The sequence below is a fragment of the Nesoenas mayeri genome (assembly GCF_963082525.1).
Source record: "Nesoenas mayeri genome assembly, chromosome: 3".
Classification (NCBI taxonomy): domain Eukaryota; kingdom Metazoa; phylum Chordata; class Aves; order Columbiformes; family Columbidae; genus Nesoenas; species Nesoenas mayeri.
The window spans coordinates 71,553,267-71,568,869 of record NC_137544.1 but is presented as its reverse complement, the minus strand read 5'-3'; the positions used below and the strand labels follow the sequence as shown (position 1 = coordinate 71,568,869).

General features: G+C 37.4%; 1 protein-coding gene across 1 annotated transcript in view; it reads left to right on the top strand.

Moving 5' to 3' along the window:
- Nucleotides 1–6,793: 6,793 nt before the first annotated feature.
- PRKN (parkin RBR E3 ubiquitin protein ligase) overlaps nucleotides 6,794–15,603 on the top strand; it is a gene marked incomplete at both ends in the record, with an annotated part of 576,161 nt that continues 567,351 nt past the window's right edge. Inside the window, 2 exon segments of the mRNA XM_080341443.1 lie at nucleotides 6,794–6,863; nucleotides 7,725–7,888. Of these exon segments, the coding sequence (XP_080197569.1) occupies nucleotides 6,794–6,863; nucleotides 7,725–7,888 (234 nt within the window).

Genomic DNA, 15,603 nt, shown 5'->3' with positions numbered 1-15,603 from the left:
ACATATAAACTCTTTATTTCATGCTATTATATATTATCCTCGCCTCTTCACTAGAGAGATCACTGAGCTGCCTAGGCAGTAACTGCCAGTTTCTTTTCTCCCCCTGAGCTGAAATTTTACATCCTGCATCTACCACTTCTCTGGCAGAGTTTTCCAGAAGATCTGTTGTGAGTGACATAAGCGAACATCTCATTTTTGTCTGTTTGAAGCCAGCTCCTGCAAGCCTAATATGATGCTCCCTAAATCTTGCAATGGGAGTGAGTGCCTGGTCCCTACTCACCCTTTCCGTGCTGCTCGTAACTTTGTAGAAAACTGTCAAGTATAAATGTAGCATTTGTGAATGCTACTGTATTGCTTTCTCTAAACAGTTTTTTGAGTAAAAGTTGATAATGATTTTTATTTTTAAAAGAATCAGAAATCTCAATCTTAAAATTTGATTTAATAATCATGGAACATTTTTTATTATATTCATTTAGTGTTAGCTAGAACTAAAGATGTTGCTGTGAGAGGCATTATTCCTCACTGCAGAGAAATAACCTCACCAATGATGGGATTTTATAGATATTGTTTATGTTAGTTTACTACATTGCTCTCTATGTGTGACTACATCATAAAATCATTTGCTAGGTGAAGGTAATTTACAAATGATCAGAAGCAACCAAATTACTCTAGCTTAATGAGTTGCCACTTATTGCCTGTGTAGGCTTTTTTTTCTGCTGCGGCTGTGAAGTTGGCTTACATTAATGTGCGTTAATTTTATTTCACAAATGCAATGATTGAGGACGCCTAATGCTGGCGGCTCTCATGGCTCAGCAACAAGTGATAACTCATTAAGTCATGGTTAACTTTGTTGCATATACCTGTCAGTCTGGATCTGGCACAAAATATACATCAGGGCATTTTGCCAGGAAAATATCACACCAATGCATCGATAGCTGCAGCAGCAACCTGCTCATCTCAGAGTAGTTTTTAAGGTGTTGATTTTCAAGCACGCAGACTGAAATGTGTCAAACCATTATCTCACTATCTCACTCTTTTGAAGGCGGCAGAGGTTCTGTAGTCATATTCCCCTCTCTACAGAAGAAGGGAGTTGTTGGCAGGTTGTTCAGTTCAAGGGCATTGAGACTCAGGATATTTCTACCTCAACTTGGTTCCAATTTGTCAGAATTTGGCAACTTTTTGATGAAAAGACATCTGTTTGAGGGTTTTCTTGGAGAGAGCTGAGGATGTTTGTGCTAACCAATGAAAGGGCCATGTGAATTCCTACAGGATGGTTATTCTAATGCTGATGAGATTTTATTTTATAGCACATATATTTCAAGAAAGAAATCAGGCATGCCAGTTGACCAGAGCTTTGTGACAGTGACAGTAGCCTCCAAAGCAGGACTTGATGTAGTGGAAGTAGGACAGAAATTAAAATGGAGCTGGCTGAACCATCCTGCTCTCCAGTGCTCCTGGGAGAAAAAAGCCTTGGGAAGGTCCCCTAGTCTAATGTGGAACCTAGACACACAAATCTGTGAAGATAAGGAGAGCAACCAGTTCCAGGCTGCTGTAGTTACTGTGGAAATAGACTTCAAAGAACTTTGCACAAAGTTGTTCAACCGTTTGGTTGGGCTTTCAGTAACACGTGCTGACTGGCTGTTTAATCAAAGCCTGCCACAGCTCTGAGTGATTCCTTTACAGTCCTGACCTCAACTTGAACAGTCGCCCCAACTTGTCTTTTGTTTTCCATTGTTTGTTTCTCTTTAATCTTTTGCTTGACTTCTTCCCCCTTTTTTTTTTGCAGTTCCATTGACACACTGAAAACCAGGAAATAACAATAAAAAGTTGTAGAACAAGGTTTACTGCTGTCACATTATATCATTTTGCTCCTAGTTTCTCACACTACATATATCCCACAGTTGTATTTCTACAATTTCGGTTACAGAAATTCCAGGCAGCAACTGACATTCACTCGGGGTTTATAAAGTGCCTACAAATGTATCTTATTTACATTAAATATAAATATTAAATAAATAGAATAGCATATTGCTGTATGATTGAGGATGCAAGAGCTCTGAGCATCTGAAAAATATGGTTTTATTTTATTTATTGACCTAAACCCCATACTTAGAACAGCTGCCTTCAGCCTGTGCCTTGAGAGGTGCTGCAAGTTGTGCCGTAAGAGAGGAACTTACAGAACATTTCCACACTACTCTAGCAGGTGGCAAGAATCTTACATTATCTCAATATCTACCTTTTCTTCCTTTATTTATTTTTTCTGTCCATCTTCCTGATTTTAATCTGCACTAAACTGGTTAGTTGCACTGGATAAATTATTAATCACATTTATGAGAAAATTTTCCTACTGAAAAGAAAGGGGTGATACTTTCTAGTGTGAAATAGTCTAGCTGTAGGGTTTTGAGCTAAGAAGGGCTGTATTCTCCAGTCATGTGCTAAGCCAGAGAGGAACAGATCACCACAGACAGATGCTGTCACAAGACTTTTTTCCCAGTCCTAGGAAAATATATTTCAAATGTCTTGCCATCTGACCTCAGTAGGGAAAGGGCTTTTAAAAATCAAAAAAGTTTCACATATTTCACACTTTCCTTGGATTAAGTCTTGGTTATATTATTTTTGTCCCTGGGAATAACGTGGAATGAAAAGTACTTGAAGCTGTCATAGTTATCATGAACGTGACACAATTGCTCAACAATAAGTTCTTAAAGTTTAAATGTGTGCATTCTGTTGCACAGATCATATATTGTAGGTTGCAGCTTTTGTTTGGTGTGCAGCGAAGCAGGATTATGTGACTCACTACTTTAGGAAGGAAAAGAACTGACTGTTAAATGTCAAAACTAAAAAGGAAATTTGCGTTTTGCATGTAGAATTGTAAAAAACATCTACAACTTTTTTTCTTTCTTGGCACAGTTCAGTCTTTTTTATTTCATATATCAGGACTGTGCCTTCACAGTTTCTTCACAAGCAGGACCTAAGCTTCTCCAACATGCATTATCTATCTTTTAAGTTCAGAACTGGAAATCATGTGTGATTGATGACAATGGGAGTTAAAGCTTGAACATTTTTGGTGTGACGTGTCAAAGAAGAAAGACAGCTGAATCCCATGGTCCTGGGAAATGGCCTGTTGAGATCCTGCAGGAGGATCTGCCCACTAACTTTCTTCCAGCCTCACGTGGAATTCTGCACATCCCCATCACATCTGCCCCATGTACTTCTGTCTGAGTCTAACCAGTTTGCATCTGCATTTGGTTTAATTTCCAATTGAGTTTGTACTAACATGCTGAATTGTAAACAGGCATAGCTGAGATGCAGATACACATTTCCTCCAGTATCCCAGTTATATGTGTAGCAACCTCCAGCGTAAGGGCTAGACAGATTGCCAGGAGCAGTACTGTCTTAAACCACCCAAGATTTTAGTCATAATTTTCTTCACTTATATTCCCTTCACTAACAATTCTTGTATTACTTTACGGGGAAAAAGTTAATTGTCATATGGTATCGTATGCGACTGTATTGTGCTGCTGACTCCATTTTGATAGTAGATCCAATGATGTATCATATTCTTTGTGAAACACTAAATCTTCAGGATAGCAGTATTTATTTGAGAACTGGTTCATTTCTTTATTGTATTCATATGAAAGAAATGGTTCATCGTACACGAATTTATTAATAGGAGTCACTTTCAGCGGTGATAACTTCTTAATTTTATTACAGTAATTTGAATACAAATCAGCTAAAAGTCACGACATTGAGTTCCTTGGGAGCTTTTAATCACAATAAATGCTGGGCTGTCTCTGTTGTGATAGACTGGTGTTTCCTCATGAGTACAGCCCCCACTTTTTTCCAGGATTTTTGTTGATGCTTCATTCTGAGATAGAGAATCCAAACAGAGGAGTCCAGTCAACAGGACTGGAAGAATAAAGAAGTACTTATTTCCATGAAGCACTGCAAAATGAAAATATTTTAACACGTAGATGGTGCTTCGTGTTCAAAAAAAAAGAGAAAAGAACATAGAAAGTCAATACATTGAATTTCTGATGGAATCGATATGAAAACCAATGTCAAAAGAGTGAAACTTCCCACAAGTGGGAATGAGGATTTTAATTCCACTCGGTATTTACTTCTGTGTTTGCCTTCACTCTCTGGTCCAGTTGGAGTGACAAGGAGAGGTGGAGGGGCGCATTTTTAATTCTCACTTCAGTTTCCCTAAATTACTCTCCTTTGTGAAGACTCGGTACATTCTGCTTAGCCATCTTTACTGCTGCATGAGAGACCGTCATTTCTGTACATGAAGTCTCTTATATCATCTTTGCACCTGAATGTATTTCACGTACCCTGCAACTCTGTGTATTCTTTTGTAGTATCAGTTTCTAGGGGGAAATGTGTTGCTCAGTACAAATGCAATTCCTGCCCTTACACTCGGAACTGAGAACTTTCCCTCTGCCACGCTCGCAGAAGTGGCATGCTAAAGGAGTATGGTCTTTGAAGAAGCCAGTTTCCACCACTTAAGTCATTGTGCTGGACCAAAAAATTCCTTGCTATGTAGGTGCATGCTTGAAAAAATGGGTATTTTTATAGGAAACATGGAAAATTCTGCTGGAAATATGTGAAAGTTACTTAATACAACTATTCCCTGAGGTAGCACTTGCTGATCCTTCCGAACAAGAGATTAATACTATCCAAGTCATTAAATGTGAAATGGAAATTATTGCATGAAGGTGTACAGCTTAGATATCTGAAAGATGTAGTGAAATATTTATATACTTTTTTATTAATCTTTCAATTATACCACTTTCCTCTGTTCAGGACTGTGCTTAAAATGTGTGGACTTAAAAGTAAGATTTTAAAGGTATGTAGAGGTTCAGATAGATACCAAGAGAGCTTTACAAAGGCACCTAGACACGTCTTGATCTCTGGGAATCGGATCCTCTGACATTTACAGATACCAGCTTTTGATATGACAGCCAAGTCTCACAAAGTGTCCTTTTCTCAGACAAGTGTTACTGTTTGTCACCTTTTACAGATGTGAGAGCAGGAGAGTTGATCCAAATGGAACCTCCTTTCCTCAGTTCAGTTTGGCTACTTCTTAGCTTTAGTAACTTGATTTATTTATTTTGGATATCCATCAGCACTTTAGGCCTCAGGTAAATTCTCTGATCTTCTGTTAAGCCAATATTTATTTATCTTCCAGTAGACAAACTTTGCATTCTAAATACTTTCAAAGTATGTGTCCTTTGGAGGAGGTCTCAAAAGTCTGCCGAATGTCATCTGTGATCTTGTGAATAACGTGTGCTGTTAAGAGTGTCAACCTGATAGTGATGATTTAATTATGGAGTTGAAATGTCGAAAAGAAAAAGTTTCTTTTTCCTAAAAAGACAGCTCGAAATAATATATTGATGAAATTCTGGTTTTATTCCACAGACTGAAGTTTTGTATTTAATCTTTTTATGCTCTGTGCCAGTAAGCAAAGGTCCCTTCTGTTCTTTTACATTAAAAAGAGTTGATGGATTGCAGACTTGATAAGAGAATAAATGTGTTAAGGGCAAAATATTTGTGGATTAGAGCCCTCCAGCAGGAAAAGTTTGGCATTCTAGCACTTTTCTGAGTTAGTTCTTCAGGCTTGTATGGGAATAGGAGTGCAAAATGTCACACTCACAAACCATTTCCCATATTTGCTTGTGGTTACAATTATGAGATTGAAACTTGCGCTACCTCATACACATTGGGAGGAGAAAACTATACTTGTTGGAAGTGAACAAAAATGAACATATTTGAAGGAAGGGGTGGGGACTGGTGATGATAAACATCAATTATACTTGCAGTAAGTGTGTTGGATTTATACGGTCTTTAAAAATGAGTACTGCTTTATAATTAATTTAAATGACACTCTACTTGTTTATGCTTATTTTATCAAGCACTTTCCTCTTACTAGCACATTTAATTTGCAGAGTCAATGCGCTTACTAAGTTTTTTTCATTTCGAAAACCAATAGCACTGGCTTTTGTAAATCTAAAGATAAAGAGGATTATTTATTAGTTAGCAAGAAATCTTTGGAGATCTACATATCTGTAGTTTATATATGTATATGCAAGCATACCTACATAAATGTATAAAAATACATGCACATAGTCAGATAGAACTCAGTGTAATAAAAAAGTATATTCCCCATTTATTTAACTGTATATTTTGCTACTGGCCCAGATAAAGTTATTTACAGTTGAGCATCATGAGTGTTCTGGAAAGACAGGAAATGTTCAGTTCCCATTAGCTGGAATTATCTAGAGACTGTGTAACAGACTGCAGGGCATATGTACTGCATCCTGCAGCCTTCTGCAGTGCTACCCTGCATTCCTCTACGTTAAGAGGATACTTTAAAGTGTTGTGTAAAGTTTTATTGGTATATAGCCATGTCCCTTAAAGATTAGCCAAATCTGAAGCAAGGATGTGAAAATGCAAATATTGACAACGTTCATTGCTCAGCAAAACAATATCACTGTTCTCAGCCATATTCAATTGCTTTTAATGTAACTGACAACTTTGAAGTGGTCAGGTAGACTTTATGTCTTTGAAAAGTCATAAAGATCCAATTTTCAGTTTTAAAAATAGTTATTTCTTTAAACTATATAGATACTTTTGATCTTATGCTTCTGTCAGTCGTCAAAAATGAAAAGGAATAAAATCTTCAGCTAAAACATTGCAGTGGGAATTGGAAATAAATCTTTAAGAAAACTGGTTGTTTCAATCAATACCCAAGCAGTTTAGGTGACAGGTACCCACTACCTAATTGATCTAAATGATTTTATGTTTTATATCGGGTTTTGCTAATTCCTTTGCTTCAGAGCCATTGTTTGAAGTGGTTCACTGTACGTCTACCATTCGTACAGTCTCTGTGATTGATACGGATATAATGAAGTTTTTTCCTGTTTCATAGTTCTTGTAGTCATTCCCCTGACCATGGACTCAATGAGCACGTTCAGACTCCTTATGAAAAACAGCTCTTCCAGCTGAATGGCAGGAAGCTTATGAGTTTATTTATCAGACTTCTCTGGATGTAAAAACCAGTTTCTGCAGCTCTAAAAATTATATGACTGGTGCAGTAGTGATTTTCTGCACTGAAGGTGGATGCCAGCAGGAGTTATGTACTGCAGATATTTTAGTGAACTCTGAAAAGACCACGCTCAATACAACACTCCCAAACATTTCTGCTAGCCTGTTATTTTCTTTCTATCATTATCTTCTGTAGAATTATATCTGTGGGAAACCAGTTTATATGACTGTGCTGTACTATGTAACAAGGAATTGTCTTCCCTTGTATTATTTAATGCATTTGTGCTGTAAAGCATACCTCCATTTTCTGCATTTATTTATTATATGCAGTGGGAAAATGCACAGAAAGTGTGTGTGCCCCATGCCTGCTAAGGTTAGGACTCAACTGAAAATCTGTTGTGCCAATTAGCAACTACCGAGACAACTGCCTACCTGAGTCTCTTTTGATTCTGACTGTTTTCTGTAATTTCAAACACTATCAAGGGGAAACACACGGGTTTTGTTTATTGGTCACTAACTATTCTGTGATGGGTTTCAAAACAGTACACTGAGTATTAATAGCTTTTTCTGAAAGTAGTACATGCTCTCTGAAATTGCAGACTAGGCCTCTCTCATCACACAAGTAAAAACACCTTGTGAGAAAAGCTCGCTTTAACAGGTGTTTTGCTCTTGTTCAGTGTTTGTCAGGTTCAACTCCAGCCACGGCTTCCCAGTGGAGGTTGGTGCGGATGCCAGCATCCTCCAGCTGAAGGAGGCAGTTGCCCAGCGACAGGGAGTTCCAGCTGACCAGCTACGGGTGATTTTTGCAGGGAGGGAGCTCAGCAATGACTTGACACTGCAGGTAAGTCTCCCTCAGTAGCTTCGCTTCTGGACTGTTGCCAGCTACGCTGTCTCTGCCTCTAATGCTGCCAATCTGACATTCATGCCTGAGATCTAATAGAATAAATAGTGCCTGAGGATTCCTTGAACTTTACTCCACACTGCTTCATTAATTCTGACCTTCTTAATTATGCATTAAAACAGCAAGCAGGAAGGATAGGGGAAGAGAGAGAATATGAGAGAGAGAGCACGAGAGAGAGCTGTGCGTAGTGAATAAATGTTTACTGACTACAGAAGCAAGCCATGCACAATTTCTGTATCTGTTCAATTTCTATCTTACTTATTCCATTTGAATCTTAATGAAGAAGGATGTGAATAAATTGCTCTAAATCAGGTTGCACAGTCATCACATTTGATAGAATTTGTAACCCAATTGTGACCCCTGGAGGATAGCTACAGGGCTGCTGCTGCTGCTCTGAGTGCTGCTGCACATGCGTGCAGGTGCATGCACTGCTGGAGGGATGGCTCCAGATCAGAAAGCCCACAGAAGTGTACTCCGGACTGCTGAGCTCATAAATGTGTGAAGCTAAGTGAGTAGCAGGAGCATGGAAGAGTGGCTATAAGTAGGTATCTGAATTTCTGCTCCTGAAGGTTAGCTAACTGTTCTCTTCAATAAATGCAGACGGGTGTTCATCTGTGGTGAGCAATACTAAGCATGGAAAGGTAGGTTCCACTTCTTTCTTGTCTTTAATACCATTACCAGTCCTGCTGCAGTTGCTTCATAAATATTTCTGTTTATCCTGTATGTGGATTTGGCAGTTCACTCAGACACCTAGGGCTTAGCATAAGGTCACACATTCGAGATATTTGGGGAACTTGGGGAAACCTACTGGCCTTTCAACAGAGTGCAAATACAGATTTAATGAAACTGCTGCCCTTCTGTGTGATACCAAAGAATTGCAGATGCAATCTGCACTAGTGCAGGTGATTATATAAAAGATCTCTCGCAAGCAGAACTATTTCAGATTAATTTGCCCTCACACTTCAGAAATATTGCTGTATTTAGAATGGCTGCTAAGCCTGGGCACGGAAAGTCACTGTTGTATTGGTGACCTATCACTATTCCTCCTTGAGTATGGTATTTATTGCTTTGCAAAGAGTTTCAGGAAGTTTCAGCACACAAAGGAAGGTATCGAAATATGAATTGTTGTCTATCTCCAGTGCATCACCTGTAGATAGTGTTGATTCATGTATTCATAGGATAAATGACAATGTGCTACTCTGATTTATATGGGAAACCATACACACGAAAATGTAAGAATAATAACAAAAAAGATATGTGAATTGTAGGAGTTGCCAGTTGCCTATTGCTAGATTTGGGTGTCTGTGTTGTTCTGTCAGAAGATTCTGAACCACTTAAGACTTCCTGAGAAGCTGTAGATATTGGTGTTACTGGCTTTTTATGTCAGTAAGAAACACAGATTTTGGGCCCAGTTTTACTCTTCAACCAAGTCTGTTGTCGGATAGAACATGCTATCTGTTGCTAGGCTAAATTAAAAATTGCTTTCCAAATATACAGGGCTTCTGGTGACTTAATTCATTTCATTGGAATGTCAGAATTACCATGTGTAGTCAAGACTTTTTATGATTTGGTAAATTGGATCTAGACTCATTGCTTTGACCCTTGGCTTCTAAAGCAGACAGGAAGTTCAAAAGCTATTTCAGATCCTATAATCCATATTCTGTATTTAAGTGTCTTAAATATTGCAGTGATTAATATAATCAGTAACGTATCAACTGCATTGTTATATTATGATATTTAATGGAGTGTATTTTACTTCTTTGTTCGCAGTTTTTTCTGTCATATAGTTGTGTATGTGTTTTTATTTATTGTGGAAATTTGTCAGCACAAGAACAGTTGAGGTCTCTGACTTCCTGTGGTAGGCTGTTTGGAGCTCTTTGCATAAGAAGCTGAATGGTAGTAAAATTTGAGTGCTAGTGAAATACTAACTGCTGGCATTTATGTTGCATCTGTAATTTCAGAGTTAACATCACATACAAGCAAATAAACTATCTCTTGTTTCCTAGACCTAGAGGTTTGCATGCAGAACAAGAAAAAGACAACATAGATTTATACTCAGCTGATGCTTTTAAGTTATTTTATTTTATAGTGATGTAGAATTTCTAGTAAGACCACTTTGTCCCTCTATTTTTCATCAATTACTTTTGAGCTTATTTGGCCAAGATACTGTTGGAGAATCTAGAGGTCAGGAAGGAGAACTGGTAGTATTAGAGATCATGAGATTACAGAGGACATGGGAAAACCTGTGATAATTACAGGAGAGTTGGGCAGGGATATAGGAAATACTCCAGGATAGCAAACTTTATTGGTTTCACAGCTTATAAGACAACTTGATTTCTCTTGACAGCTACTTTAGGATCTCAGGCAGCTGATACAAAACATCACTGAGAATGTGAAAGCTATGTTGATTTTCCTGTTTGGAGAGAAGGAAAAATCTTTCATGGTAGCTGAAACCTGTAAATAAGAAATGAAGCCGGAATGGACAAACATTAAAGAGAAATTATTGTAAGAAAGACCATGCCAAGTTGAGATCTTAAATAAGTAACTTGTTATCAACAACAACAGTAGAAAAAATGTACGAAGGATACAAGTGAAATATGTGTGGAGACATTTAATTTGGTACCTCAGATAAGTGTTTTGTCCTTGAAAAAAGAGAGGAAGATTAGATACTGATTCAACTGTGCACAGGGGAGATCAGTATCTTAGCTAGTGACTAAGGGGCAAGTAGTGAAATTAGAGCCATGGTAAGGAAAGATTGGTAGTGACTGGATGAAGAATGAGACCTGCAAAATTTGGATGTCATAAGAAGGAACTAGAGCAATAAGCTGCTTCCTAAAAGCACAGCAAATGGTGACAGTTTAAGGGTGCTAAATATTCTGAAGAATGATTAATGTAATCCCTGTTGATTATAATACACTTTGGAATGAATAGAATTAATTAATATATATCCAACACAGGAATTCTTTCAGAAGGCTGTCATGAGTACATGAGAACAGTGGTAAGATCTCATAGCAATCACAAGGGCAAAAGAAGAACAGAACTGTAACAGGGTCACCAAAAGGAATAAACGGGACATGGCTACCTATCTGGAACACTGAAGTGTTGTAATGGGAGATGACTGTTTACAACAATATTGCCCTTGCCTCCAAGAACAGCAAAATTACTTAACAAACCTTCTGGAAGTAAAATATGTAATATTTATTGTTACACAATTTTCCTCAATGCAAACAATTTAAAATTTACTACTGGTAATAGAAACAGTAATACAGGCTTGCCCTTTCTTGGAGAACTCAAAATCCCCTTGTGTGAAGAAGCTCTTTGCAAACATTTTGTAAGAGATATTCCCTGCCTTGCAGGGCTTATAGTATAAATGAGTAAGACAGACAAATGATGTGAAGGGAATCAGTAGCCTGGCTTGTTCACACTCAGCAGCAAAACAGGGATAGAATTAAGTCTTCTGTTTCCCAGCCCAGTACCATTTCTTTTTGACAGTGTTTCCTCTATGAGGTAAATGTAGAAAATACAGTTCCTCGAAACACAAAAAGACAAAGGATATGATTAGTAGAAGGACTTGTGAAATTTAGAACAGTGCTCCACTGAGATAGCTTCTAAATCAGAGTTAGCTTTTGTTTGACTGGAACACAAGCTCGAGGCTTGGAGCATACACTTCACAGGAATTTAGCTCTGAGAAGCTGAAAAGTCCTTGACTACTTAACAACAACTAAAACATCAGTCTGTTATCAACATTATTCTTATACTAAATCCAAAATGCAACACTATACCAGCTACTAGGAAGAAAATAAATTGTATCCCAGCCAAAACCAGGACAAAACCCATGAACACTTAGATTAGAATGAGTCTTTTGACATGCACAACAAGTAGTACCTTTTGTTACAAACTACTGGTTTGTATGTAGGATACCAAATCACTCACAGGAACATCTTTGATATTCAGCAGTTTTATGGGCTACAGAATACAGTTGAGCCAACATTTGCATACGTAAGCACTGTTGGGAGAGATTTGCTCACAGATATCCTGATTGAATCAATCACCCTTTGTGAAATTCAGAGAGAGAAAATTACTTTATGTATGTGTGTTTGAACCAGTATTTTGGGTCAATATTTAATTGACCTGTGGATCTCTTCTTACTTGTAAACCTGGAAGAGATGTATACTGTAGTTCTTCAAACCAGAAAAAGCTAGATGAAGACTGTAGTTCTTCAAACCAAAAAAGCTAGATGAAGAATACTTAGGTATATTATAGTAATAAAGGAGATCTAGAGATGCTGTCTGTGTTGCCAGGTGATATGGACTTGGCTAAATGAGTGGATAACTGTTACTCACTCTTGCTTCTTTTGATGGCTGCAGACTCTTCTGTATGTGACAACAGAGACTCTGTGTGTTGAGTAGGTTTTTCCAAGACTTGTGATGGGCCTCATGGTCTTGTATGCTTATAATGAATATGAAAAATACCATGTAGCCATGTTTAGTATGAAATTAAGTCAGGTCCTGATCAGATCTACAGATTTTCCGTATCTGTTTAAGAGGATACATCGCTTGTTAATTGTTATGGCAGATCGAGATCTAAATTCATTAATAAATTAGACCTTCAAGACCAGTAACTCTGCTTTTAATGCATTACTGTTCTGTTCTTTCTATGCAATGTGAAGTAGGAGACTATGAAAAAGATTTAACTATAGACAAATAAGGGATAAATTATCTTCAGGCAGTTTGCTGACTCCAGAAAGTGAATAGGCCAGGTCTGAAGGGGCTGCAGCATCAGAATGGCCTTGAGCTTTGCTGGTACCTTCTGGATTCTTCTGACATTTTTTATATGTTCTATTTGGTCTGCTGATGGTTCAGGACGATGTGTGACAGGGTTTTCTTTGTAAAATTTCTGCTGTGTGCACGCTCTACTAGTTTCTATACAATTTCTAGAATTGTGTTTCAGTACTGAGATGAATCTGTGTTTTCTGCTAAATCTGGTTCATGGTTCCCTGGAATAGGGTTGCTGGTGCCAGTATTCTTATAGGAGTCTTATTGACTAATAATATTTCCGACTGACATGTGTTGCTCTTCTAGAATAATTTCCAAATTTCTAAAAGTGAGTTTCTTTTTTTTTTTCCATTTTGCTGACAGTTTCAGTAAGTTGGGAGTCTTTTGAATTAATTTCCATTCCATCTATGGTTGTTAGTACTTTCTTATATGTGAGAACATGTTGAGGCAGCAGATGTTTTTTTAAAAATTTGTTTGTTTGTTTGTTTGTTTCCTTTAGGCAGCTAAAATTCACTACACTGAGACCATTAAGTGGGTTTTATGAAATCCATTTCTTAAAGAGTGGTTGTTTTGTGTGGGACTGATAGAGAAACTGCAATACTATTTGTGTGAAATACATTATATTGATAAGGAACTCCTCTGGCAAACCACTGTAGTTCTTCTGAAAACATGTACAGTGTTTCAGAGTGCAATTATCTTGAAAACTGCGCTAATATTAGATGTGCTTTAGTTTTGTCCCTGAATACTTGCATTGTACAGGCACTTGCTGAATCTTTCTCCCTTGTCATGAGTATAATGCAATTCATATGTTTACAGTGCTGTCCATTTTTTTTATTCAGATCCTGCTCTAAGGTGCAGCAGGGAAACACATAAGAAACAAAACTTCAAAAACCTGTAGTTGTTGAAGTGGTGGCCGTGAGTAAGAACTTTTATGAGTTTGTAAATCATGATAGTGAAAGAAAGGTCAGCCCATGTCTTTCACTCATCACCTTTGTAAATTGCGCCAGTGAAAAAGTGTTAAGTATTTTGCAAACCATTACCAAAAACTATAGTTGAATTAGCAGAAGTTCAAGGGTAAGAGGGAGATTTCCTCCCTTCTTTCTCTGATTTCCCCAAAAGAAAAACATAGTATTAACTGTTCTGGTAGGCTACATTTGTAAGGAAGGATCCATAGACACTGTATATGTTCTAATTCATAACCTAAATAGAACAATAATTGTCCAATATTTGTATTGCCTTAAAACCAAACAAAAATATGATTTATTGAAGACTTTACATAGTGAAAATACTGGATTAAGAAATAGGAAATTATGACAGATTGTGTGGATTATTATTTATCATAGAGAATTTAATGTCTGGAAAACAAAATCGTAGAGGAAAAGATGGAAACTTAAGTGTTGGAAAAATATTTCAAAATAATAAGCAGCATATCAAATCTATCTCCTCAATAGAATGGTAGAATGTAATCCCTTGCTATTATAATTTCTTTGCTTCAGTCTTCATTTTACTTAATTTTTTACAGTTCTGATTGTCTTAAATGTCATCTGTAATGCATTCATATTTGGAATTATCAAGGTGACTCAGCTATTTAGTTTCCTTCTAATTTTATTTTTGTTTTTCAAGCTTTCTCACTCATTTTAATTGAAAATGTGGGGGCTAAACTTAAACACTTCATATCTAATTACAGAGTTTTCATCACAGATGAGCCTCCATACTGTAGGAGATGCAGAATTATTACTGTTAGGAATAGCTTTGATGGGGGGAGTGGGGAGTGAAAAAAGAACTCAAAAGAACAGAGTTGTTGGATTATGACGACAAAGGCCCCATGACAGAAAAATCACATCGATCATCCTAAAAAAAATAACTCCAATTCAGGCTTAAAGAGAAAGAAGACAATTAATTTAGGAGTTACTGAGGCAAAAGTAGTTATGTAACTCGTTATATGTCATTTTATTGGAGCAACCCTTGCTAAATTTACAGTTTCTAGAAGCTTTCTTATGAACTCGAAAAGCCTGTTGAAAAAATGAAGATGAAATGTTAAGAAAAAAAAAAAATCAGTAACAAGTAAAAAACCAGAGCAATATAATTTTCTCTCTTCATTTAGACTAAATAAGGTGGCAAAAATATCTGTCCCACAAATGACACAATTTTAATTTTCTTCATATCCAGAGCAGGTTGTTATTTCATTTTTTTCAGGTAAAACATTGGCTTCAGTGATTTAGCGAAAGTGATGCCATTGAGTTTCCATGAGCCAGCACGGTGCCTCTCATTCTCTCTCCCTCTCATTTGCTCTCTCACTCATTCTCTCTCTTTCTCTCCTCTCTCCCTTTCTCTCTTTCACACACACACACACAGAGTCCTTACTGTCCTGGGGAAGCTCCTCGGCTGGTGTGAAATGCTGTACCTTCCATCCATGAAGTATGGATGTTACTCCCTCTCCTGCTCAGTCCAGTTTCCAATGCTGTTCCTGAATTAATTGATCAGTGTTTTCTTCACTTTTCCTGCCTTTCTTATTATTGGTTTCCCACAGTTCAAAAAACTTTTCCTGCTTCCATTTCTGCCTCTCCCAATGTCCTGGTTTTGTTAAAAACAAGACCAGTTCTCTTTAGTGATTTTTCTTTCAGCTCAGTTCTTCCAAGTGGCTGTACTTTTCTGAGTTTTAGCCTGCATATTTTTCCTAGGATGCTGTATTTGGTGCTGATAAGAGACCAACGGAATGCTGAAGCAGCTCATGTTTAGATTTATTACTATGGTAGCTAAGAAAGACTGATAAGTCTTCCCACGTTCTGCTGTGAGAGGGGCATGTTTGAGGAGGGGTGGATGGAACAGGTGACTAGAACTGACCAATGGAAGTATTCCATCCCAAGATGGTCATACCCC